Consider the following 27,990-nt stretch of genomic DNA (forward strand, 5'->3'; position numbering starts at 1 on the left):
AGGCGGAAAGCGGAGCTGTGCGCGGAGCCGAGGAGAAGGAGGGCGCGGCGGCGGGCGTCCGAGTTGTTTTGTGCTCCCGGCTCGGCTGCGCTCCACGCCGGCGTCCGAGCGCGCGCCAGGGCCCCGGGGGGCGGCGGCGGCGATGGCTTCGATGGCGGCGGCGATCGCCGCTTCCCGCACGGCGGCCCTGAACGGCAACCGGCCGCTGGACGAGCGGGAGCGCAAGCGCTTCAGCTACTTCTCGTCGCTCAACCCCATGGCGCGCAAGATCATGGCGGAGAAGGAGCGCATCCGCGAGCGCTACGGGCCCGAGTGGGAGCGCCTGCCGCCCCGCCAGCAGGACGAGATCATCGACCGGACCCTGGTGGAGCCCCACATCCAGGCCCGCTACGCGGCGCACCGAGGGGTCGCCCGGGGACCCCCGCCGCCGGTCTGCTACCCGAACCTGCGCCTCAACACCGGCCAGAAGGTGGTGCACTTCGGCGACGAGGTGAGATCCTGCCCCGAGCGAAAGGAGACTCTGCACATGCTCAGGAGCACGGTTTGTTGTCGGATCCGGGCCTGCGCTGCGGGGATCTATCTGCTTGGCGTCCAGTGTTACGCCCCCTTGCGATGGTGTCGAGGGAGGGTAGCCTCTGGGGGAAAAGAGATTTGCAGGAGAAAGAATATAAAGCAGAGGAATGATTTTTTTTTCCTTTTAAAAAAGCATGTTTGTTTATTCAAGGCAGGGGTTTGAAGAATTCCTCTCTAGAAGTAGTTTTCGGTGCTAGTGGAACATGTGTTGCAGGGAGAGATTTCATTTAGACATGTACAGAGTGCAGATTCCACTCCTTACTGAGCATAGCCAGATCCCCCCAAGTCTGAGATTTGCAGTGACATGGCAGAGAAGCATGTATCACTCCTTGGCAGGCTTGCGGGTTGGGTATCTCATGCTGTCCAAGTACTAAAGGACATCTCCCTAGGGCTGTGAAGCTTCTGGCACTCCGCAGCATTTTGAACTATTGGCTGTGCTAGTTGGTGCTGATGGGAATGGGGTTTAACAACACCTGGATGACCGAAGGTTCCCAGTGCTCCGACCTAGGCTGTGCTCACGCTGCCATTTACTCTGCATCAAGCAAACTCCGACTGCTGGTTTGGGAAGCAGTGTAAAAACACACACACACACACACACACACACACAATCACAATCAATATAAGCCACAATTCTTTATCCTGTTGTTTCTTAGGAAATACCACGTTTTGATGCATTTCCCTCCAAGACTAGCTTCGATCTGAATTGAGAAAAACCCAGTAATGTGTACACAGTGCTAGAGTGTAATCCTAGGCATGCTTACTTGGAAGTAAGTACTACTGCGTTCAGTCGGATTGACTCTGATGAAAGGGGTGCTTAGGATTCCAACATAAGACATTGCAGTGGTTTCTTCTTCAACTTCACAGGGTGGCTTTTACAGCAGAAATTAAACTGCTGCATTTTCAGTAGCTGATGAGTGGGGTAACTGAAGAGTGTTGTTCTTTTAACCACTTAAAACTGGTGCAGCTTTTGTTGTTAAGCTTTCTGCTGCTGTTATTTGGAGTTGTGTTTTTTCAAAAAGAATTGCTTGTGCAAAAGTGTATTATTATAATGTTAGCTATATGCTTTAAGTTACTTGGAGACTTTATGTAACAAGTGACCAACTCATTTAGTATTTTTGTTATTGCTGCTGCTTTTTATTGTTGGAAATGTTGCAATGGAACTGTTCATTTTATTGTCAGTGGTGTAGATGATGTGCTTTTACTTTTGCCTGTAGAGTCTCTTTTCTCATGCATCACAGCCGCAGCTGTCAAAACTAATAGCAGTAAGACCAGCACCAGCAGCTGGAAAGTCCAGGGGGCTGTGGAGAGGCTGCAAATCACCTAGCCTGGTGAGACCTCTTCCCCTCTGAACTATATTGAAACTGGGCTGCTGAAGAGACCAGCACCAAGAACTTCGTCTACTGTTGACTTTTTCTGCTTTGTATTTGGGTCTAGATTATTTTTTTCATAATAGTGAATTCATTCCATGTATGCTGAATTGTTTATTTTTGTCCAGATAGAATTATAGAGTCGGAGCAGACCCTGAGGGTCGAGATCCTCCCCACAACTGTCCCCGGGTGGGCTCAAACCATCAACCTTCTCGTTAACAGCCAGATGCACTGACCCATTGCGCCACAATGCTCCCCCTAACCTGTTTTGTATTTTGGTTCAAGTGGGTGCTTGTTGTAAGCCGCTTTGGGCACTGCTAACTGTGGGAAGGCAGCACATAAATAAATGAAACCAGTCAATAATTTGTGCAACATGCCATTACATCACTATACAAAGGCAGTTCATGAGGTCATAATGAGAACATTGGAAGCAGTAGTGAAACAGGGTGTCATTTGTTCTTCATGGTTGCTACCTTATCCTAAGCAGGCAAAGGCAATCTTGCATATGTTCAAGCATGGACAATATTTTCTTCAAGTAGCATTGTCTAGGCTGCCACTGTTTTAACGGTAGCTTTTTAAAAAATGCTGATTTGGACTAGTTAACTTTGGCCTGAACTTTCAGAGGCATAGGCAAGACCAATGAACATGAACTGGGCTGAGAAGGTGGTAGGTGTATTTACCCCATGTTTAAAATTTGCCTGTTTGTAGAGATGGAGGGAAAAACCCAAAACATTAGGCGGCAAACCTAACTTGTGTCAGGAGAGCCAAACACAGCTCAATAGAATTTTCAAATAAAAATATAAACATGTCTGTTGGTTCTTTAATAGTAGTCACCCAATACACTCAATTCTCTGGATGGTGTACATATTTGTTTAAAAACACCACTTAAAATCATACATTGATTTAAAAAATGCAATTCAGTAAAGTAGTTCAGTACAGAAACAATGTAACTGACAGAAAGGAAACCTAAAACTAGAATAAAATAAATCATACCAAGCCACACATAATACAACCAGATGATAAAACGACGACTGTACAACACCAAATAACTTATCCATTAAAAAAGTTTGTGAGAATAAATAGGGCTTTGCCTGATTTGAAAAATACATTAAAGTAGGCACGCTTTGTCAGTATAGTAACTCAATTCCTACAGAACCCCCCTGCCAGAAAAAATATCGGGGAGTCAACCAACCACCTCGCCAGGTGTTCTGTCTAAGTGTTGGACAGCTCATACTTTCCGGAAGTTGTTCCTTATCTTTATTTGAGATCTACCTTCTAGAGCGACATAGAATAAATGTGCCCCATCATCAGTGTCACAACCCTTCAAATATTTGTAGATGCCTATTGTGTTGTCTCTTAATTATCCATCCTCCAGGCTAAGTATGCACAGCACCTTCAACCTTTCCTCATAGGAAAATGCTTGTCATGGTTGCTTTTGTGAAAAACAAAGGCTTTGAGGATCTAGCCATTCGTTTGGGGTCTTTTGGAGAATTTGACCTCATTTCAAGATGCTGTTTTCAAGCAGATGCTTGCCATTATTGAAAAGGAAGAGGGATTGTTTATGCATTTGTTAAATTTGTGTACTGCCCCTAATCCGTAGATCTCAGGGCGGTTCACGACATGAAAATACAAGACCAAAAACACAAAATGCATAATAAAAGCAAGAAGAAAAACGTGGTGGTTGTTGAGTGGAGAACCTTAGTTTCACTTGTGCTTGTGCCATCATCTCAAGCCACTTGGAAGCTGCCTTGAGTAAAAAGGCGGGGTATAAATTAATAATAATAACCATAAGTCTTGGCCTATTGCCAGTTTTGCCACCTTTCCCTGTTGTACTTCCCTCCATGTGCATTTATAACCCAAACTCTTTATTTAATGTTTTTGCAGACAGAGAGAATGTACATTACTTTTCACGGTGCCACAGAACTCTTTATCTTTTCTTTTCCATTTTTTGGACTGCAATAAGCTAACATGACTGACTGTCCACAGTAAATATATTCTGAGGTATTAGATTATTTACCTTGAGTTTCAATGCAGGATTACTATTTACTTCCTTTGGTCCCCAGTGGTTTTTACCTGTGCAAATCTGGATTGGGACTGAATAGTCAAGATGAGATGTACTGCTATGTATAGCCCCTAACACTGGTGTCAGAAAGTCCTTAAACAACAATACAGTGGTACCTCGGGTTACATACACTTCAGGTTACATATGCTTCAGGTTACAGACTCCGCTAACCCAGAAATAGTACCTCGGGTTAAGAACTTTGCTTCAGGATGAGAACAGAAATTGTGCTGCGGCGGCAGCGGGAGGCCCCATTAGCTAAAGTGGTGCTTCAGGTTAAGAACAGTTTCAGGTTAAGAACAGACCTCCAGAACGAATTACCGTATTTTTTGCACCATAACACCCACTTTTTTCCTCCTAAAAAGTAAGGGGAAATGTCTGTGCGTGTTATGGAGTGAATGCCTACGGGTGGCATGCCTACGGATTTTCCTCCTCTAAAAACTACATGCGTGTTATGGTTGGGTGCGTGTTATAGAGCGAAAAATATGGTAAGTTCTTAACCCGAGGTACCATTGTAGTCTTGAATAGTCAGGGTCAAGCTATTTTATTTATATTTATAAAAGCCCTGGTTCATTAAACAATAACAAGGCAGTGTACAGATATATATAGGATAGGAAACAATATTAACTCCATGACACTTTTCCTTGGGTGGAAAGTTATTCCGACACTCCCCTCTTCAGTGTGTTTTAATTTGTTGGAAGTTGCCCAGAGTGGCTGGGGTAACCCAGTCATATGGGTGGCAAATAAATAATAAATTATTATAATTGTATTTTTTGGTATAAAATATGTACAAGAGATGCAGGACACATATAGCCCGAACATGCGTGTGTGTGCGCGCGCGCACACACACACACACACACACACACACGCACACACTGTAGCATGGACTTCATTCAAGTATTCCTAAATCAATACTGGGGCAGTGGGGTAATCTCATAGAAATATGTCAAAGTACCATCCATACCTGTGGTTCAAGGGTTTTCAGATGTCATGAGCAAGAAACCTTTTCACAGAAACTTGTCCACTGGCATTGGCCTCATCACTGAAGGACCCCCTGAGATTCCAAGTAATCTTATGGCTTCCCAAATCACAGTTTGAAAGTAACTGTCTTCTCAGTAGGGTGTTCTTTATGTAGATATGTTTGGATGTTGGAAAAAAGATCTACGAATAATGGTCCATCAAAACAGTCTCATGATTGATTAGCTGTTAGAGAATTGGCCATCATCTTATGGTTGTTGAGTGGCAGATAAACTAAGCCAGCAGTTTTCAATTAGGTGAAATACTGAAGGGAAAACAAACATTATAACCAGGAAACAATGGAAGGAATGCAAAGGAACCAGTGGAAATACTTTAGTAGGCCTGTCCTAAAAGTTCATTCATAAAAATGACCTATCTTATTTTAGAAGGGTATGTGTGTGTCTTTACTAACAACTAATAAGTTTAGCAAAAGGCAGTAGGAAGTTACTGCTAAAATAAGAATTAGAGCTGAGGAAATGTTTACATTCAATGCACGGAATCTGGCAAGCTGTTCCACATATCTTGAGGGAAGTCTGGTGGTATAATAACTGTGGCTATTCCAAGAGTTGATGTTTTTAAGACACCTTCTAAAAAGATTAAATCAGGTTTTCCACTGCTGCTGTTGAGCCAGGAAAAACAAGAGTGTGGAAAAAGAAAATTTAATGGTCCTAATTATAACTGTTTTTAGGTTTTGCTAATCTCTTGGTGGTTGATACACGCGGCAAAGCAGCTGGAAAATGGAGCAGATGCTTAATAGTACTAGTAGTAATAATAAAAAAGGTAAAGGACCCCTGATTGGCTAAGTCCAGTCAAAGGCGACTATGGGGTTGCGGCGCTCATATTGCTTTCAGGCTGAGGGAGCCGGCGTTTGTCCACAGGCAGCTTTCCAGGCCATGCGGCCAGCATGACTAAACCGCTTCTGGTGCAACGGAACACCATGACGGAAACCAGAACGCACAGAAATGCCGTTTACCTTTAGAAGTAAAGGTACCCCTGACCATTAGGTCCAGTAACGAACGACACTGGGGTTGTGGTGCTCATCTCGCTCTATAAGCCGAGGGAGCCGGCGTTTGTCCACAGACAGCTTCCGGGTCATGTGGCCAGCATGACTAACCTACTTCTGGTGAACCAGAGCAGCACATGGAAACACTGTTTACCTTTCCGCCGGACCATTACCTATTTCTCTACTTGCACTTTGACATTCTTTCGAACTGTTAGGTTGGCAGGAGCAGGGACCGAGCAACGGGAGCTCACCCTGTCACGGGGATTCGAACTGCCGACCTTCGGATTGGCAAGCCCTAGGCTCTGTGGTTTAGACCACAGCGCCACCATTTAGTAGTTATAGTAGCATAATAGTAATCTGGATACAACCCCTACCAAAAATGCACCAGCATAATTCCTTCTATGACTGTCACTGCGCCCAAGTGCATCCTAAATATGTAATTGATAGTGCAAGTCTATGACTTTGGCTTGATTTTCCTTAGAGCTATAGGTTGGGAGGGGAAGTCAAGTCATACTTGACAGAGGTTTAGGTGATTGAAGATGGGTATGTGAATTGGGTTGAGCTCTAAGGCACCGTGGCCTCTCCTTTGATAGGCTGCCTTAAATTAGATGACAAACTACAAGGCGGCTTGGCTGTTGATTGCGTAAAATCAACTGAATTGTGGAGGGAGGGAAGGGGAATTTGAATGGAATCTAAAGATTTACGTTAGACATACTGGGGAATTTTGGACATATGTGCTTTATTTTTCAGTTGATTTGTCAATCTTTTGTCATTGAGTAGAAGACCCTGTGTCTTATCATAAGCTGCTTGGGAAAATCTCCAGTCCAATAAATGATTTCCCATGTCGTGTTGGAGTTAGGGAGTTGTTGTTTGGGAAACACAAGCCCAAAACACACCAAATGGGCTGCATGGCTTTCTGAATCCCAGCTCTGCCTTTTTAGAATTTTCCTGCCATGTTGACTGCGGGCAACTTTTAAAATGCCTCAGGCAACTAGGAGGATGCTAATTTGGAAGTCCAGTATAAAGACTAATTGTAGTAAAGTTTCTTGGCCTTGCTAATCAAAGTGATAAAAACGGACTCTGAAAATCTGCATGGCGGTTGTATCATAAACCAGAAAATGGTATGTCAGAGAATTTTTGCTTTTGGATTTTAAAAAAAGGCAAACAGGTTTCCAGATCTTGGGAATGGGTGGGAAGGAGGAATGGAAGAAGGAAAGGTATTCAGGGGTCAGCAAACTTTTTCAGCAGGGGGCCGGTTCACTGTCCCTCAGACTTTGTGGGGGCCGGACTATATTTTTTTGGGGGGGGGGAATGAATGAATTCCTATGCCCCACAAATAACCCAGCGATGCATTTAAAATAAAAGGGCACATTCTACTCATGTAAAAACACACTGATTCCTGGACTGTCCGCGGGCCGGATTTAGAAAGCGATTGGGCCGGATCCAGCCCCAGGATGCAAATTTGTCCATCTGGCATTGCTTTTTTTTAAAAAAGTGTTACTAAAATGCAGAGCATGAATTTGAATATGCCCGCAATGCATTTTCCCCACCTTAAAAACGCACCTTCCTGGTTCTCCAAAGGCTTAGAAAGATTAATAAGCTTCCTCTCTGCATTCTGTATACTGGATGTCCCAAGCCAGCTGCTTGGCAAAGAGCATTTTTTTGCATGCATTTTTTATGGTGCTCATTTTTGACATCTTATCTCATTGAAAGTTCCGAAACTATCACATGAATTGTGTAAAGATGGCATGCAATTTATAACATGTTATTGTACTGTGCAACTTAATAACAAAATCAATTTTGTTCGATTCCCTGCTTTATTTGTTGAATTTACATTCCACCCTTTCTCCCCAAGGAGCCTAGGGCACAAAATTTTTTACATGTCCCTGAAAAACAGGTGTTTTACAAAAACTTCTCATCAAAATTATAGTAAAAAACAAACAAACTATTGTGCCCAGAAAAGTTTTTAAAAACCTGTTGTTTTGAGTCCTGGTTCACTTGTGCCCCCCCATCCTGCTCAAATGCAGTGAAAAGAAATAATAAATCTTTCCTCCTTGAATTTACAGTCTTATGCCTATATAGTCAATAATTAGACAAAACTCTGGATTAATGATGCAATGGTACCTTGGTTCTCAAACTTAATCCGTTCTGGAAGTCTGTTCCAAAACCAAAGCGTTCCAAAACCAAGGCACACTTTCCCATATAAAGTAATGCAAAACAGATTAATCCGTTCCATACTTTTAAAATCAACCCCTAAAACAGCAATTTAACATGAATTTTACTATCTAACGAGACCATTGATCCATAAAATGAAAGCAATAATCAATGTACTGTACTATAAAATAAATAAGACAGTAGTGTAGATGATAAAATTTAAAATCATTATTTTTCCTTACCTGCACTGATGATAGTCATTGTTTGGATGGGGGACTTTTATCCATTTCTGCAATCACACAATTAATCAATCAGTAGCTGAAGTGGGTTCCACAAAGTCACAAAAACAAATTAACCGAAAAAGCCTTAAAAAAAACAACAACGCAAATTAAATAGCAAAAACAAAAGCTCCAAACTTAATCTGTTCCGGAAGTCCGTTTGACTTCCAAAATGTTCAAAAACCAAGGCACAGCTTCTGATTGGTGCAGGCGCACTGGAAACAATAGCCAACAGCTGCATCGGGTGTTTGGCTTCTGGAAAACGTTTGAAAACCGGAACACAGGTTTTCGGTGTTTGGGAACCAAGGCATTTGAGAACCAAGGTACCTCTGTACTTGGGAGCAAGCTGATAAATTTCTCCTCCCTTAAAATGCTGGCATATAATGCAACTAGGAATTGGTAGTGGTGGTGGGGAGACACGTAGGGCTGGGAGAGACCACTGTCTGTAACCCCAAAGAGCTACTGCCAGTCAGTATAGGCAATACTGAGATAGGTGCACCAGTGTCCTGACTAGTATAAAGCAGCTCTCTCTGTGTCCTCTATAGGGAGAGAGTCATAGCACCATTGTGGAAGATCTCAGGCTTCTGCAAGTTGGATTGGGAGACGCTCCTGTCTGAAGCTATTGGGAGCCACTACCAGTCAGTGCAGTCGATGATTCTGAGCAAGATGGACCAGTGGTTCCTGCACTCCAATGGGCCCCGGCCATTCCCTTCCAGCTTAGAGCTTGTGAAGCATGGTTAAAATGTGCTGGCTTTCTCTGCATCTACACAGTGGTTGGAGTTCTAGCAACCTAGCAGGTACAGAAAGAAGCCAGTGAACCTCAGCCCACCCTCTCCAGCTTGGAGCCAGTGAGATGCAGAAGAGACTGGCCTTTGTTGGGGAGCAGCGGGGTGGAGAGGCAGAGGTTGGGTTTGGTACTCTGCTTGCATCCAGGGAGCTAGCACAAATTACAGCCTCCCACCCTTGTTTGGAGCTGCGGAGGAGATTATTTACTCCTCCAACACTGGGAGGAATGACTTGAGCGCATCTTGCTTGCAAGATAGCAGGGCTATTGTCCAGCCCCTGCTTAAAAGTATATTTTGAATACATCACACACATACACATTTAATCCTTTAGGCTTCTTGATTATCTGCATGCTGCACAGCATATTATGACTTTGTTTTCGTAACTCTTAATTCTGTCAGGCAACAACTGTCAGAACTATTTTTCCAATTCTCCAGTCGCATGGCAAACTAATCTGCATTTTGTAACCACATGTGATTTAAAGTGAGTGCAGCCTGAATTAACTCCAAATTGGTCTTGTTGCATAGGATCGTCCCTGTCGCCCCCAAGTGCTGTTTGAAGTATTTAGATCAAAATTGAGGGTATCTAAAAATGAAACTGGAATATTTTCTTTTACTTAGCTGAAAGTCAAAACCAGTATGGAACAAGTAATTCCCCTGCCTTCCATGATATGAAGAACTGAGGAGAAGTTGTTTTTTCCATTTTAAATAATTCATGTTTAAGGCTAAGTCTCTGAGAGATGGGCATATATATATAGAGAGAGAGAGAGAGAGATTGTAGAGCTGAAGAAGGACAACAGAAATGATCATCTGGTTGGACTCTCCAGTGGGGAAAAGATACTCACATTTTTTTCTAAACTAAGAAGCCCTAAATATTGTAAGGTGGGAGAACATGACAAGATGTCTCAAGCTTGTACAGCTAAGGTGCACAAACACCCCTAACCATATGTGGCAAATCCATTTGTGGTACTCTTAAATGTTCAGTGAGCTCTTTGTGATCCTCAGTTGGAACACAGTGTAGAAAAATATATTTGGGTTGCCCTGGGGATCTATGTGGAGGCAGAAAACCAGCAATTTTCTGTTTCCACAGAGCTTATTATTACCAGTTTAATATATTCTTACATTTGAGTTTCTGTAGGTTGAATTAAATAAGAGGAATGCCATTTTCAAGTAGGGGGAACTGGATTGAAATAAGATTACTTTGGAAGCCGTCCTCTGAAAAAAATGGATGAGGACATTCCATTACGTGATGGCCTTAGTTCATGCTGTGAGTTCTGCTAGATTAGGTGGGTATAGGTCAGAAACTCTCTGTGGTGAATGTTTCAATCTACACCAGCTTGAAGATTTTTGTGTGTTTGTCTATTGTTCTAGGATGGTTATGTTGTTTTGGTATTTTGCCCAGATACTTTATGTCAGGCTGGGACTGATGGGAGTTATAGTCCGCCACTCTGTCAACAGCACAACATTGGCTATGCCTGTTCTTAACTATCAACAGAAATACACCACCTTCCGCACATCGTATTGCTAACTTGTCTTTGCTGGGTCTGTTATTGTTAACTATTTGTTTTCATAAGATGGAGAAAGCTTTCATATTCTAAATACAGTGGTACCTCTGGTTATGAACGTAATTCGTTACAGAGGTCCATTTTTAAGCTGAAACCGTTCTTATCCTGAGGTGCGCTTTTGCTAATGGGGCCTCCCGCTGGCACACGATTTCTGTTCACACCCTGGAGCAAAGTTTGCATCCAGGAGCAGCTACTTCCGGGTTAGCGGAGTTCATAACCCTGAAGCATTGCATAACCAGAGGTACCACAGTACTGCTTTCAAACAGGTAGCAAGTACAGTTACTTGAAATGCATTTAGCAGTCTGTGGTCTGCACAGGGGCCAACAATCCTGCCCGTGTGGTCAACAGGGAAGTACTTACTCAAAAAGAGCAGTGAAGGCTAGGTAATGGAGTGTTAAGGCTTATATTCTGGGATAGCTCAGTTGGTAGAGCATGGGACACTTAATCTCAGGGTTGCGGGTTCAAGCTCCACATTGGGCAAAAGATTCCTGTATTGCAGGAGATTGGACTAGATGACCCCTGTGGTCCCTTCCAACTCTACAAGTCTATGAGTCTAGGCTCATGCATGTGGCAAAACGAGCTTATGTGCTGAAAAGTTGTAATAATGCAACACTTACTCCAGTTTCCCATTCAAGGTTCTCCTGGCAAGCTGGGACTTCCATAATCGCACTTGATGATAGACACAGCCTCCCACTCCCTCCAGTGTTTGTAGTGAAACCTGTGTGTGTAACAACCAATTGAGTACCAGGAAAGTAAATTTTGGAATAAATTGCTTTTTTGAAAAAGAAGAGGCAGAAGAACTCTTGGCTTCTGCTCTCCAGACTCCTTTGTGATATTTTTTTCCACATTTTCTCAATATTATTTTTAAAAATGCTCCTCCTTATTTATTAAATTTGTCCTTTATTATGTTATGAACTGCTGCTGTAAGGCATTTATAGGCCGTGAGCAAATTGCTGGCTTAAAGCACAGCTTAGTCGTTCTTTTTCTTAATTCAGATTGAAGCTGGTTTGGGGGGGGGGGAACGTTTCAAAATGCAAGATTTCATAAGAAACAACAGGATGGATATGGATTGTGGCTAAAGTAACGCGTAGACTCCTTCCAAAACCAGTGGCAGGGGTGCACTGGATGCCGAGTAAACTGGCGTGTGTGCACAGCCTCAGTTGCCAACAGAGTAATCTTTTGTGCTGACTTGGATAACAGAGCAGTCATTTGGCTCTTCAGCGCTGATAAATGGTCAGATCCCTGCTTATGTCATTCGCCATCAGGAACGAACGATACCAGTGTCTCTCGCATCTTAGAATTCCAATGTCTTTTTCAAAACAAGCTGCTTGGAAGAAGTCTCTGTTAGTTGCATACTTTTCTGCATTTGATGCTTTGCAGCTGGCGGCTGAGGTTAGCTCTGTGACCGAATTCTTGTTTGTGGATGGCATTTTTGTCATGAATTCAGATAAGCAGAGGCCAACAAAGACTCCAGCTCCTTAAATGTGCTGCCGGGTGAACGAAAGCCTAAATCCTTGGCATCTCTTTAGAGAAAGTGCTCCATTTCCTGAGCACGGGCGGGGGAGGTGGGGAAAGGGATTCAATTCTGATGGCTTATACTCCTCCCAAGAGACTTATTCTAAGCTGTGCTGGAACATTAATCAAAACATTTATATATTCCCCTTTCTCTTATTCTGCTAATCATTTGTGTGCCGTGTTAGATCTCAACGCATTTCCAACAAATAAATAAATAAATCACACAGAGCTAGCATACCCAACCCAAGAGACTACATCTGTGTCTAAGCATGACCTCTAAAATAGCCAGGAATACAATTTTTAAGATTATTGTGAGTGTACAAAGTTGGGATTGTGAAGGAGCAGAGAGGTGTTCCCAGTGGCTGCCCCATAACGTTGGCATTCCTTTTCCCTGGAGACACACCAAAACCTGAATAATCTTTCGAAGGCTATGTTCTGTCAGGGCATAGGGTCTGAGCCCATGATGGTGAAGTCAGCACAAAAGTGTTCTAATCCAGAATAAAGATCACCTCTGATTAGAATTCCCAAACGTGGGCAGGTCTATGCAGAAGTTTGGTTACTCTCAAACATAAAGTTACTTTCTTCCAGTATGAAAGTCCAATCCAAACACACAAACGAATACCCGGCAGAAGCCTACCCCTTTGTTTGTGTGAAGAGAAACTACTTTCGCCCAACTAGGCGATGGGGGCACCATTTTTTTTAAAAAAACACAAACATAATAATTGCCCCATCCTGTTTTGAAACATAATACACTACAATGCAAAAATGGGGCTCCAAAACGCTGTCTCTCCTGTGGATAGCCATGTAGATAGCTGCCCTTATTCAGCAATTGTACACATTCTCACAGACATACACTGTAGTGCTGTGTGTAACCCTCAAAAGACTTCAATAAGCTAATGCAATAGAGAGAGTATGCTAGATCCAGGCCAAAATAACATTTCCTGTCAGTGCAGTTGAGCTAGAGAAGAATTCTGTTCTGTTTTGTATATCAGCAGCAGAAGTTCTAACTGGCTTCCAGCTTTTTATTTTGAGTTCACATGAAGGGTGACATGTGAGCCAGAAATAACCCAGATGGGCTCTGCATAGAGAGGCTAAAAGCAAGGGGAATAATATTTGCTTCTTAATAATCGAGTCAGTTTTGAAGGGAGCATCTGAGGCAGTAAACATGGAATGCCGGCTGCATCAACATCCTTCCACAATTTCAAATCCCACAATTCTTTGAGTGTATAAAGTTTTTTTGATGTAAGATGAATCAGCAAGTGTCTCTTTAGATCTCCACTTTAGAGCAAAGTGAATATTCTGTCATAAAAGCACATTCAGATATTTGAGCATGTGATGTTGTGGATTTATTCTACAAATCGGCGTATGAAGTGAGAGCCTGGCCCTTTCAGACTTTTCATCAAGAGAGTGCCTCTTATTTTACTTCTTGTCTTTCTCCATCCGCTAGCTGATTAAAGCAGACATTTTGTAAAATCCTTCAACTGTATTACATATTATTAAGGTCTACTATAAAATGTCATCTCTTTGGCATTTAAAAGTCTACATGCTTACTTGTGCATAATTATTCTTCCATTATGTTCCAGGATATCACCTGGCAAGATGAACACTCTGCTCCTTTCTCCTGGGAAACCAAGGTAATTTCACTAACTTATGTTATTCTCATGTTGGTTCATCTTGGAAGTTTTACTAAGCCTAATTGACACTCCTGAGTTTTGCACATGGTTAGGGTTATACCATGCTAATGGTAGTTTAAAAGAAGAGTAGTTCCCCCCCCGTGCAGTTGGTGTGCAGGCCATTTAATATTGTGTGAGCTCACTGGATATCACTTCTTGCAACGGTATACAAAAATGGCTATTGATTTCTTAATAAGACTGCATTGCAGCCAACCAAGTCAGAGTTAGACCCGCTGAAGTAAACATAGTCCCCTGCTTTATCCTCGCAAGAACCATGCAGGGTAGATTATGTGTGGGGCTAACCAGCCCAAGGCCGAGGAATTTCATGCTCGGACAAAGATTTGGTCCCAGATCTCAAAGGGCAAAGTCTAACACCCTCTAAAGCTGTTCTCTACAGTGTCTAGCTCTCAAAACTGGATGCCATTGTGTTCAGTGTGACTACTTATAGCTCTTAGAACAGGCTTCCTCAGCCTAGGTTCTCCAGATGTTTTTGGCCTACAACTCCCATGATCCCTAGCTAGCAGGACCAGTGGTAAAGGATGATGGGAATTATAGTCTCAAAACATCTGGAGGCCGAGGTTGAGGAAGCCTGTCTTAGAATGTGCTCTTTGAAATGTAAGTACCATATTTTTCGCTCTATAGGACACACTTTTTCCCTTCTAAAAAGTAAGGGAAAATGTGTGTGCGTCTTATGGAGCGAATGCAGGCTGCGCGGCTAAGCCCAAAGCCAGAACTGGGAGACAGAGTGCTGCGCAGCGCTCCTTCTCGCTGTTCTAGCTTGGGGTTAGCTGCGCAAAGCCTCCGCAAGGCAGCGGGCTGAAGGCACCCTGCTGCCCTTTGGAGGCTTCACAGGCTGTCCCCGAAGCCAGAACAGCAAGAGGCTATCCCAGAAGCCAGATCCCTCTTGCTGTTCTGGCTTCTGGGGTTCAGAATTTTGTTCTTCTTGCTTCCTCCCCCCCAAACTAGGTGCGTCTTATCGTCCGGTGAATCCTATAGAGCGAAAAATACGGTAGTTCAGCTATGGTTTAAGAAAAAATGTGTTTGGCATAACAGGCAACCTGCTCGCAACTTGAACTGGTGCAGCATAGTGGGTAAGCTTGCAAGTTGTGAACAAGCAGGGTCCCTGGTTTGAATTGTACGTTGGGCAAGCCTCTCCCTCCCTCTGCTCAGCGGTCACAGTAATACTTGCTGCACTTTACCAGGCTATAAGGATCACTGAGAGAATAAATGTGGAGAGCTTTGGGCATTTGGGAAACAGCATCTAAATGGCAAGTATATTATTATTCCATGGAAAGACTGACCTGGAAAATGACTGCATAATGTTGAGGATGTGGGAGGATAGAATTCATCTTGTTTAAAGGTCCCTTTAATGGGATTCTTTAAAATGGAAAAATAATATAGCTCTAGTTGTAGGCTCCTTTTTGCTGTCCTTCCTATGACGCTTCCCCCACTAACCAAATGGAATAAATTTCTGGTGTCACTTTATAAATCTGATGTTGACAGCAGGTAGCTGGAATGCCAGGGAATAAATAGTCTTTATGAAAAGGAACTGACTTCAGTGGGGGTGGCATTCAGCTGAGTTTTATGCAGAGTAGACCCACTGAAATTCATCAACATGACTACGTTAGGTCCATTAATTTCTGAGTAAAATTTAATTGAGTGCCACCCTGGGTTTAGTTCTCAAAGCAACTTACACCTTGAGTGAAAAGATCACCTGTTTGAGCTTCCACATGTTGTTTCCAGGGTGCCACCAGCAGAATGTAATTGCTTAAAATTGCCTGATATAGCTGGAAAGAGGTGGCCACAAGTTCTCCCCAATTTGGCTGTTAGTTCTGTTCTGCACTTTGCAAGAGCAGATCACCACCGGAAGGGTGTGGATGGATGGTCACAAGGCATGGGGAAGCAAAGGGTGGAAAAGGCCATGCCTGCCTTGTTTTGCTCCATCAAATCAGGGCATTTGAACCCGACATGTATATTCTCCAGGTTGCAATCTGCCAGCCCACCTTTGAACATTTGTTATATACCACTGTTGTAGTTGTAGTGGTGGGGGCGGAAGGAGGACCCCAAAAAGTCACTGAGTGTGAAAAGTTCTGCTCTACCTTTCTTACCTTTTTAGGTAGTAGTTTCCATTTATACACCAAGAGTTCTTTTTTGACGTTTCTACAGAATGCATAGTGTAAGAGCAGGCATAAGGAGCACCAGTATGTCCTATTCCATTTTTGTTTCATTCCCTCCCTTTGAAATTAATTAATTTTTTTTTTCTGGTCTATGACCGTAATAAATTAATTTTATTTCATTTCATTTCATTCCCTCCCTTTGCCTTTTATAAGCAGTGATATATATGTAGCTCTGTGGCTGATGCAGTTACTGTTTTTATTTTTATATAATTGTAGAGTTGGAAGGGACCATGAGGAATCTCAACCAAAGCATCCATGACAGGTGGCCATCTAACCTCTGCTTAAAAACCTCCAAAGAGGGAGAGTCCATGGGAGTCGGTTCCACTGTCGAACAGCTCTTGCTGTCAGAAAGTTCTTCCTGACGTTTAGTCAGAATCTCCTTTCTTGTAACTTGATTCCATTGGTTTGGGTCCTACCCTCTGGAGCAGCAGAAAACAAGCTTGCTCCATCCTCCATCTGGAAGCCCTTTAGATAATTGAAACTAAACATAAACATTCACAGGCTAAACATACACAGCTCCTTCAAGCGTTCCTCATAAGGCTTGGTTTCCAGTCCCTTGATCATCTTGGTTCCAGCTTATCAATATTATTACTTAGATTTCTTACCTGCCCTTCACAGTTAAACCAAATCACAATCAAGAGAATAGGTTAGATCCTAAAATATATTTTCTGTATACAGTGGAGACTACATAATGGAAGGTACCAGAAATTCCACAGAGAATGGCCTCCCCTGAGCTCCCTGCTTGAATTGAATCCATTTTGCTTGGGGGAAGATGATGGCACAAAAGATCTCCAGTTTTGGAGCCAAGCTTCACATTATAAGCAGTTTCATACTTCCCCCCTCCCTCGAGAAGCAGCCTTGGAGAGTGCAACCAGGAGCAGAAAAGCAGTGAGCGGGGAGGGTCTCCTGAACCCCTTTCCCCCTTCATGCCAGCCTGGGTCCTCCAGAGCATGCCAGCTGTGTAGTTCTAACACAGCAGGGCTTGGGCTGCAGCAAGTCATGACCCCAAATTTGACAATTTCCTACAGCTGTCCATATTTTGGGAGCTTGATCATGTTACTAAATCAACACATTCAAAAGAGAGCTGGCCAAAGATAGAGCCGTTTCTTTGTTTTGAGAAATGTTGGAATTTTTAATTTATTTCTTTGCTCCTTTTACTGCAAATATGTTTTTGTCACTCCTGCTTTCAAAACATAATGCTTGGCCTACCTGGTTGTTAGCTGTGGTTATGCGTGTTCAAAAATATGAGCAGCAACGTCCCACAGTTTGGGTAGATTGGTGTAGACTAGAGGTTTCTAAAAAAGATGAATGACACTGTGGGGGTGAAATGGAAACATTGGTTTTGGCAGTAATTCGGGCCCATAGCTCTGTGGTAGAGCATGTGCTTGGAATGAGGGTTCAGGATTCAGTTGCTGCCACTTCCAGTTAAGTAGCAGGACCGGGAAATCGACTTAAAACTCTGCCTGAGAGCTGCTGCCAATCAGAGCGCACTCTCCTGGGTTAGATGGATGAATGATTTGATTTGGTAAAGAGCACCAGTGTATTTAAATCTCTTCCTTCTTTCAAGTCACCATTTCTCTGTGGGATGCAAGCTTTTCTCTGGAATCTGTTCGGAATCTTTTTGGAATCTGTTTGAATTCCCACATGTGCAAAGCGACTTAGCATCCCCAATACTATTGCCCGTTTTTCCTGGCAGCAACTTGCCTCGATATGGCAACAAGCCACGCAGGCAGTGGTATCCAGTCTGTGTGGCGAACATTAGACCAGTTCACAGCATGTGGAGGCAGGGAGGCAGTCTCAGCCTGGCAGAAACGACCCTTAGATTCACATGAAAGAGCATCAATAGCTGCACATCTCCATCCTAGTATCACCTCAGTGCTTATCCGCTGTGCTCACATTCACACAGCATGGGACGGGGGAGACTCCCAACACCCAGTTAAATTTCTGGATCTGAAGGCAAACAGCCTAAGGAGCTGCAGTATCATCTTATTTGTAGTTTGAGTCGGTGGCTCAAACTGTCTGATGGTCTTAAGTTCCCTGAGTGGCCTGCATATAAATGCCTGAAGTGATTGACGAAGGGGTTCTTCATTGTTGCAGCAACTATTTGAGAGCCATTGTGATGTAGTGGTTAAAGTGCTGTCCTAAGAACTGGGAGAACAGAGGTCAAGTCCCCACTCGATCATGAAGATCAGTGAGTGATCTTGAGCCAGTCACAGTCTTTCAGGTTAACCTACCTCACCGAATTGTTATATAAGCATAACAGGCAGGGGACAGAACCACGTCTGTCACCTTGAGCTCCTGGGGGAAAAGGTGACATAAAATTATAATAATAAATGTAATGAAATACAGTCATATCTTGGTTTTCAGACAGCTTAGTTCTCGAATATTTTGGCTCCCAAACACTGCAAACCCAGAAGTGACTGTTCCAGTTTGCGAACTATTTTTGGAAGCGGAACGTCCAACAGGGCTTCCGAAAGGCTGCAGGAGCTTCCTGCAGCCAATCGGAAGCCACACTTTGGTTTCCGAATGTTTTGGAAGTCGAACGGACTTCCGGAACGCATTCTGTTCGACTTCCAAGGTGAGACTGTATGGAGCTAGCAGCAGGTCAGAGGCTATTTTGTGTACCGTTTCAGTGATGCATTGTAATCTTGGTTTTGTTGAAGTTCTAAGGCATTAAGTGCAGGGCATTGTGTTCTTTGCAGGAAATCCTCATACTTTGGTGGTTGTCCAATCAGCTGAGACTTAGGCCGCAATCCTAGACACAGCTACTTGGAGTAGGTCCCACTGGACTCTGTTAGGCTTACTTCGGAGTAGACACGTATATGATTGTACTGCAGGCGTACTCTTGTCAGTCAGCCAACTTTAGGTTCCTCTCTTCCGTCTCAGCAATTTTGTTTCTTGAAATACTACAGGTTGAGCTTAAAGGAGTTTTTAGTGGGTGTGGTAAGCTCTTGTCCTACAGGCTTTGTTTCAGTATTTGCCGGTGGGTTTTTTCCTTTTTCTATTTTGAGGTTGCCAAGCCAAACAGCTTGTTTTGGCTGTGCACGCTATCTGCTTAACGAAATACTGCACATTCCCAACCAGTGAATAAGCTATAAAAATAACTCTGTGAATTCTTGTGGCCTTCTCTGTTTTTAGTGCATAGTTGAGAGCTGGTTAGCAGAGATCCAGTTTTCATTCAGTTTGATGGGAGCCAGCCTTATAATTCAACACGCGCCTGGTTGCCTAGGGCATTTGCACCATTTTGCAGTGAGGGCGAAAGAAGCTGGCCACAGAAACCTCTCTTGAGAACCCTGGCACAGCCTCCACAGCCTCCTTTCTAGCCATTAGAACAAAGAAAGCAGACTCTGTGGCACTCCATGTTGCTGGACTACAACTCCCATCATTCCTGGTCAGTGGCTGTGCTGGCTGGATCCAGTGGGAGTTGGTCCCAGCAACATCTGGCATGCCACAGGTTGCCCAATCGCACGTTAGAGTTAGCGGGTGTAAAATACCCTAAGAGTTTTATTAAAAGGTGGTATAAAAATAATTATAAAATCAGTAAATAATGATTAAGTGGTACATAAATGCCTTAAATAAATGAATACAGTAATAAATGGTTGTAGATAGACAATACTGGAATAAACCTTTCATTAATGTACAATGAAGTGCAAGACCAAGAGGTCAGTTAGTCAGATCCTGTTGTTCTCCCCTCTGTCCACAGAACCTGAATTGCCTTGGGGACAGAGCTTTAAAAATATTGGCAATTCTTCATTGTCAGCAGTGGCAACTGAAGCCCGTTGTGCCTTTCCATTTGCACTGAGTCACCCATTGCCAACTTGGTGCCCTCTGGCTGTTTTGGACTGCGGATCTAAATCAGCTGCCTTGGGAATAGGCCAGAAATATGAGAGGGAAACATGAGAGGGAGGGATAAAGTTGTGGATGAAATCAGTGTTTAGGCAGATTATTTTGAAGAAGACCAGAACCGTGACCTTGAATTTTGTAATTTCAGAACTCAGCAATATAAAGCTTTTGGTCTGCCAGAGCTTCCCTACCCCATAGTGTGCAGAACCCCAGACTGCCACTGCATGGAAGTGCTCCTGCTGGCCAGTTATTCTAGTGGAAAAAAATCTTGCCAGGCCGGAAACTTCATCTCCCAAGCCATACATTACCTCCTGCTGCTTGAGCACATGGCCTGAAACAGGACATGTGTTTTGTGTGCTTTCAGTTTGGAATATCTGGAAGCTGTTGAAACTCATTCTACCAGGGAACTAACTCATCCACTCCTTCTCCCTCTCTGTATGCTTTGTTTCACTTTTTAATTTTCTTTCTTTCTTTCTTTCTTTCTTTCTTTCTTTCTTTCTTTCTTTCTTTCGTCTCTGTTTATGAATCGCTTCCCATAAAATATCTCAAAGTGATTTCAGAGTAAGAACATCAACAAGAAAAACAATTTCTAATCTGGTATGAGATAAAGATACCCACTTAAGAGGCTTCCTGAAAAAGGAAGGTCTAAATAATAATAATAATAATAATACTTATACCCCACCCATCTGGCCGGGTCTCCCCAGCCACTCTAGGTGGCTCCCAACAGAATATTGAAAACACGATACAACATTGAACATTAAAAACTTCCCTAAACAGGGCTGCTTTCAGATGTCTTCTAAAAGTCAGATAGTTGTTTATTTCCTTGACATCTAATGGGAAGGTGTTCCACAGGGTGGGCGCCACTACTGAGAAAGCCTTCTGCCTCGTTCCCTATTCTATGTTGTGAACCACCCTGAGATCTATGGTGGTATACATACAAATTCAATAAATGAAATAAAAATAATTCAATTGGGGTCAGAAAGACAATAGAAATGGAACTCCGGGAGGAAGTTCCAAAGGGTCGGTTGCCACCACACTAAAGACCCAACTCCTATATCTTACATTAAATACCTCCTGAAAACTGATCAAGCTGTTACATACTATGAAGGAACATTAGTGAAACATAATAATGCTGGTGGGATAGGAAGCTGGCTTTGCAAGGGATAAGATGATGGGCAGCGAAAAGGTCCAGCGTTCTCCACCAGGTAAACCTAGACTCCAAAAGCAAAAGTGAGCCTGGTTGGAGTAAAAGTGGAGTTGGAATGGGTGTGTCTCCTCTCCTGCCTCCTCTCATTCTTCCTTGAAGGCCATCTTAGAATTTCCCCATTAGCCGAGCAAAAGCTGGGCTTGAATTGCCTCTTTGCCAAGAAAACACATCATTTGGCCTCTAATGTTGCAAGCCACTGGCACAAGTTTTCTCAAGTTACTTTAAACTGGGGATGACTATCCCATGGTCCTCCAGATGTTGTTGGGCTCCAACACTCATCATTCCAACCAGTATGGCGAGTGGCCAGGGATGATGGGCATTGTAGTACTACAGCATCTCAGGAATCACACGTCAGTCACCCTATGCTTTAAGCTATATCTGTTTGTTCCTGCATGTTCTCAACTAGGGTTTGAGCAATTGTGGAGCCAGTCAATTCAAGCATGATGGAGAGTGTCCTGATGTTCAGACTAGATTTGAAACCTGAATTGTGTAGTAATGCGCATGGCCAACCTTGCGTAGGAGTGAAATTGATTACCATCCAAAAATGTTTTCTCTGTTATGTGTGGTGTGTTTTTGTTTGTTTGTTTGTTTCATGGCCCTTTATGATAGTTCCTTTTATGCTGTGTACTTCTTAGATAATTGTGGGCCATTCGTCAGAGGAAGCTAAATCTGTAGTATCTGGTACCCCTTCTCTAACCGCTGCTTGGCTCTTCGTTGGGCATAATGGATTGCATCTTATAAGCAAGTGCATGGCAAATCTGTCTTATTTGCACAGTTTCTAGAGGTTGCAGAATCCCCCTTTACTTGGCACAAAACCTAGGCTGTGTTTGTGCTAACCGTCAAAATTGTGTGCCCGTCCCAGATTCTGCCCACAGCTTACCTGCAGCAGGCAATAAGTACAGTGGTACCTCGGGTTAAGAACTTAATTCGTTCCAGAGGTCTGTTCTTAACCTGAAACTGTTCTTAACCTGAAGCACCACTTTAGCTAACGGAGCCTCCCACTGCTGCTTGATTTCTGTTCTCATCCTGAAGCAAAGTTCTTAACCCAAGGTAATATTTCTGGGTTAGCAGAGTCTGTAACCTGAAGCGTCTGTAACCTGAAGTGTATGTAACCCGAGGTACCACTGTACCAGGTAGCTGTGGCACAGTCTGCCAGATCCTCACCCATAACCTCTAAAACAGCCACCACCATTCCTCGCTAAACTTCTCCACTGCGTGCGTTTTCTCATGCAAAGAGAGTTGACATTAATTCTTTCTAATCCCCAACAGAGTCAGATGGAGTTCAGCATTGCTTCTCTGTCCATACAAGAGCCAAGTGCAGTGGCATTGCAGAGCGAGCCAAAGCAGACCACCAAAACCGCTCCAGGGCCCCCAGCCCCCAAGCCCGCACAAGGTGCTAAAACGCCTAACTCAGAGGGGCTTCTGCCAGCTAGGAAAGAGGAGGAGTCATCATTCTGGAAGATCAATGCTGAGCGCTCAAAGTGTGATGGAGAACAGTCTGAGTTCTGTTCTCTGACCCCAAGCCAGATCAAGTCCATGGAGAAAGGAGAGAAGACCCTCCAGCCTTACTACAGGCAAGAATCTGGTCCAAAAGAGGCAACCAAAGCAGAGAAGCCTAGTGCTAGCAAACCTGAAAAATTGACCACCCCTGTTCTTGCTGCAACTTCAATAGAATGGGAAAAACCTCAGCCTGGCCAGCCGAGTCCTCCTGATGTTTGTCCTGAGCCAGTGGAAAAACTCTCATCAACTGGGACCAAAAGTGAGGAGGCTGATAGTGGTTTCCTTTCAGAAGTGCAGGTAAAAGCTGGTCTTTAATCCCTTGCTTTGTCTATTTGAGTGCTTTGCAAAACAAAACAAAAGTCCACCCTTCTGCAAATGCTGCTTGAGAAGATTAGCAGTTCATATAATTCTAAACACTAAGCTTGTTTCTTTTTCTTCTGCCAATTAAATCCAGCTCCAACATAAATGCTAATGCATTTTCAATATGTTTTTAATATACAGTCGTACCTTGGTTGTCGAACGCCCTGGAACTCGAATGTTTTGGCTCCCAAACGATCGAAACCCGGAAGTGACTGTTCTGTTTTTTTTAACGTTCTTTCGGAAGCCAAACATCCGACGCGGCTTCCACAGCTTCTGAGTGGCTGCAGGAGCCACGATTTGGTTTTTGAATATTCTTCCAGAATGAATTCTGTTCTACTTCCAAGGTTCAAATGTAAACCATATTTTTCGCTCCATAGGGCGCACCTAGTTTTCAGAGGGTGAAATCAAGGGGAAAAAATATGATTCCCCCCCCCCCCAGCTATGGAAGCAGCGGACAGGCTGCGCACAGCCTGTGCGCTTCTCCCAGACCTTCTCCCTGCTATTGTGGGAGATGGGGGAATTCCCACAGGAGCCACGCACCCATTAAGGAGCATGCGGCTCCTGTGGGCTTTTCGACCAGGAGGGAGAAGTCACTGACACTGCCAGTCAGTCCCTTCTCCCTCCTTGGGGAAAAGCCTCAAAGACCAGGTCGGGGAGCAGCGCAAAGGCGGCACGCCACCTTCCCGCTGCCCCCCAAGCTTGTGGGGCTGGCGGTGGGGGGAAGCGCAAGCCTCAAAGACCAGACTCTCCTGGCTTCAGTGAAAGGAACCTGAAGCCTCCGGAATGCAGCGGGAACTTGCGCTGCGCTCCGAAGGCTTCAGGCGGCTATCCCTGAAGCCAAGGAGCCTGCATTCGCTCCATAGGACGCACACACATTTCCCCTTAATTTTTGGAGGGGGAAAAGTGCGTCCTATAGAGCGAAAAATACGGTCTATATAGTAGCGACATTTGCCATTTGAATCGCCTGAAATCCTGTATGAGTCCCCACATGACTTGGTTTAGAGCAGGGGAGTGGAACCTTTGGCCCATCAGATGGCTAAACTACAACTCCCAGGAGACCCAGCAAGCATAGCCAGTGGCCAAGGATGATGGGAGTTGTAGTTCAGCAGCATCTGGTAGGCCTAATGTTCCCAGCACCTGGTTTTGAGGTTAGGTTTTTCTGCTAGCACGCACACACGCAACCAGAGATTGAAATCTTCCTCCCCCAAATCCAGCCTTGTAAGATTTTCGATGCGAATTTCGAATTCCATAGCACTACTTGCGGTAACAGGGGACTCTGATGCTCACATGTAATTTTGGGTGCGTTTATGGAGTTTGGGTTTTTTGTTCTTGTTTTACTGTGTCCATATAATGCTATTAAAATGCCAGCTACCCCAATTTAATCTAAATTTATCCTTTCTGGGGGAAATCAAAAAATGGGGGGCGGGATCTGTTTCCCAACAACCTGCTTGCAGTATTAAACTTGTGCCAGGAAGCACCTTTTATTGTGTATATGTGTATGTTACTGATTAGGGTTAACTTAGTTTCAATGATTTAAGTATTCACTTTCTCTAATTTTTGTGTCTCTGCAGAGCAATGCAAATAACGTTATCTTGAAGACCGGATTTGATTTTCTAGACAACTGGTAAAGGACCAAAATAGCTTCAGCTCAGTTTTGGAGGAAGAGAAAACATCTCTCTTCCAGTCTACTTTATTTTATTTTATTGGTATTGGCTTCTATTTGATCTTTCAAACTAATATTTTTTCCAACAGTTTTAAATGTTGCCTTTGTATTTACACTTTTTTGTAAAACCATATGGATATTTGTATTTTGAAATTGTCCAGTGTTAGAAGTATGGTTTTTTTTTTCTTTATGATTCTATAGGGTGAATTGTTATATTGGAGATGGGACAGGATACATTTCCTAATTAGTGTTATGTGTTTTAAGGACAAGGTGGAGGGATCTGACCTAGAGAGAGAGAGAGAAGTTGAAGCCACGCGACAGAGGCACCTATTTTCATTTCATATACAAAACTACACCTTATGGGCTGCAACATGACTTAAAGAAAGCCATTTACGTGGAGATGGTGCAGCGGCAAAACACCGTAGGCCTAGGTTCTGCTGAAGCACAAAGCTCAAAAACCAAAATTAATCTTATCTGTTTCAAATAAACTACACAGAAAATTAAGGCTACAGATTTTTACACTTTTATTTTTGTATAGGTATGTTTAGTTTGACCAACTTATTTCTAATGCTGATATTGGTAATGTGGTATGAAATATTTTTGAAATGGGAAAGCTTTTACAAAGGAGGCTGTTCAAACCAGCACCTTAGCTGTACTTGGGAAAATAATTTGCCTAAATGCAAAGCCAATGCAGAGAGGGACATGGCAAGAGAGAAGACAAAACCCCACAAATACATTTCAGTGAAGCTTCTCTTTTATCTTTGAAAAATAACTCAGTAAGAATATTTTGGGTGAATACAACCTTGCAAAACAACCGATTCTCTTGAGACCTCTTAGCATTCCTCTTAAGAGTGGCATTGCACACCAATCTGTAGGAGTGTCAATGCCTCTTCCCTGCCCCTCCCACAAAAGAAAACTCTACAGTAATCCACCATGTTTGAAACTTGTAGGGTGGTCAAATTCAAAAGAGGACAGGGGTCCTACATCCTTTATTAGTTGTGTAGAAGAGGGGATTTCATCAGGTGTACCTTGTATGACAAGGTGGTTAAAGGTGTTGGCATTCTGTCCTTTTGAATCCAGCCACCTTATCCGAGAGGATTTTTTTTAATTGTTTCAGTAATAATAATAATGGTAGTAGTGGTAGTAGTAATAAGCTTCTCTTGAAGGTATCTTGACTAATTTCTGGTGCTGCATCCCTTAGTGAGGCTAGAATTCCCAACATGTCACACCCACACACCCTGATGTGCTAAGTTTTTGTTAGTTGCTTTTTTTTTTAACTTGCAGAGAGCTATTTATATAATGGGTTGGTCATTCAAAAATGGCACCCCTCCACTATAGCTTGAAATTATACAGTCCAATCCACCACCTCAGGATTCTAGCACCTCCTTCTTTCTGCTGCATATGTAGACCAGGCCTCATTGTTGTCAGCTGTTTAAAATGTACGTGTGTGAGTAGAACTGCCACCTGACAGTGCGTTGTGGTTTTCCATTTTGCTTCAATGCTATACCTATCACCTTCGAGCCTTAATTTCCCTTTACGCACAACTAGTGATCTGTCCAATTCAAAGCCAAAGGTGACTGATGTTCTGTTTTTAAATTCTTGCGATTTAAAATCCCAATAACTGAATTTCTAGAGTATTGACCCAAGGCAGTGGTTCTTTGTGCCAGCTCGTGGAGATCCCACAAAGTTTGCATCAGACTACTTCTGTAGGACAAAAAAAGCAAACTTACATCCCCTCTTTATTTTCAGTGCTTTTTGTAACAGCACTTGCTAGTAGCTTCCTCCAGGTAGCTTATCGCAACCTTGAGATTTCTGTTTGCTTGACCTCACACTAGTGTATAAACTAAAACCTGAAAATTCCTCTTCATCTACATAAGCTCTACTTCAGTCCACTTTCTGTACATCCAATCTCCTGTTCTCTCAATGTGCTCTGCAGGAAACATAGATTGCAACAATTAATCAAACCAAATGAAGAGACTTCTTCTAAGTCTTTGTTCCAAAGACACGTCCATCTGTGTTGCTATGGAAAATAAGAAAATATGGGGGAACACTAAAGGAAATGCTGTTCCTGTGTCCCCATCTCTCTCACACATGGGTGTTTGTGGTAAAACAGCAATGTAGGCAGGTTAAATATGTGCATCTCTAAACACTCAGATGCACACTCCAGAGCTCAGGATAACTTGTGGGTCCCTGTGGCATCTTTGGCAATGCATCTCTCCATCACACGGTGTTTACCGTAGCAGCACCTGTCATGCTGCGTCACTGTGCTGCCATGTTCCATGTGAATTGACTCTTGAGTAACAGGCAGCTTCCTGACACTGCTAGTTATTCAACTTGGGATACTGACAGTTCAAAATGGCAAGAGGCTGAAGAGATTTTAGCAGAAGAAAGCCTCTTGAAGTTCTGGTAGCAGTTTGTGAGCGATCTATTTATGGCTACGTTTACAAGTTTTTTGAGTCACTTTAATATTTGTAAAATAAATTCAGAATGGTTTTTTAAATTAGAAAAAACATTTGGTATTAAAAAGCAACAAAACGCTATGATTGAGCACAAGTTCTACATGCATGAAGGCATTTCTGATTCACATTTTGGCATTTGAAAGGGAATATTTGCAATCATATAAAAGCTGAATAATGTGAAGTGTGACTTTTTTTAGTTCAGGTCCTCTTCTCTGTGTTGACAACTTCAAGAAGCATATATTTTCAGTTTAACAGACAAGTAATGTCACTTTCCATATTTTTTTTGCCCATGAAAGAGAATGCCCTAAGGCCTAGAGAAGCATCTTTTAAAAATCTCTGTTTTCATGCACTGACAGTGGATAAACGGATAGGATCTGTGTTATTTTCTTCTTCTGTTCTCTTGTTTTGGAGTCTTTCATCTTATACACTTAGGGTTTACTTCCTCTAAAGTGTTTGTACACAGCCTATTCCCTACAGTGAGGCTAACTCAGAAGATGTTGATAGATTGTACTCAGTGCAACCAGTCAGCAAATGTCTACTGCAGAAACCGTTACTCTTCCTTTCCCTTTACTGTGCTTTGATGGCTAAATCGGATGCTTCTCCCTTTCTTAGATATGTTTTTATTGAAGTTCGTATTCAAAATACTTGGTCACATTTTGTATAAAATTACTTCTTAATTAAAGGCACCTGACATAAACCAGTTTCATTGCCTTTATTGTTTTGATGTCCTTGCCTCTTCCTCCTTGACATGGTTCTGACATTTTGATATGGGCTTCATCTGCATTATACGTTTAC

At 43.1% G+C, this 27,990-nt stretch overlaps 1 protein-coding gene across 1 annotated transcript; it reads left to right on the forward strand.

Moving 5' to 3' along the window:
• The first annotated feature begins 63 nt into the window (after window positions 1-63).
• Window positions 64-27,892, forward strand: LOC309338556 (uncharacterized protein C1orf198). Its single transcript, XM_081855881.1, has 4 exons — window positions 64-490; window positions 13,897-13,947; window positions 22,483-23,010; window positions 24,645-27,892. Exons 1-4 carry the CDS (start codon window positions 143-145, stop codon window positions 24,699-24,701), a joined length of 984 nt encoding a protein of 327 aa, XP_081712007.1. The 5' UTR covers window positions 64-142; the 3' UTR covers window positions 24,702-27,892.
• Window positions 27,893-27,990: the final 98 nt, after the last annotated feature.

This window comes from Podarcis erhardii (assembly GCF_964252035.2).
Source record: "Podarcis erhardii genome assembly, chromosome: 3".
Lineage (NCBI taxonomy): Eukaryota > Metazoa > Chordata > Lepidosauria > Squamata > Lacertidae > Podarcis > Podarcis erhardii.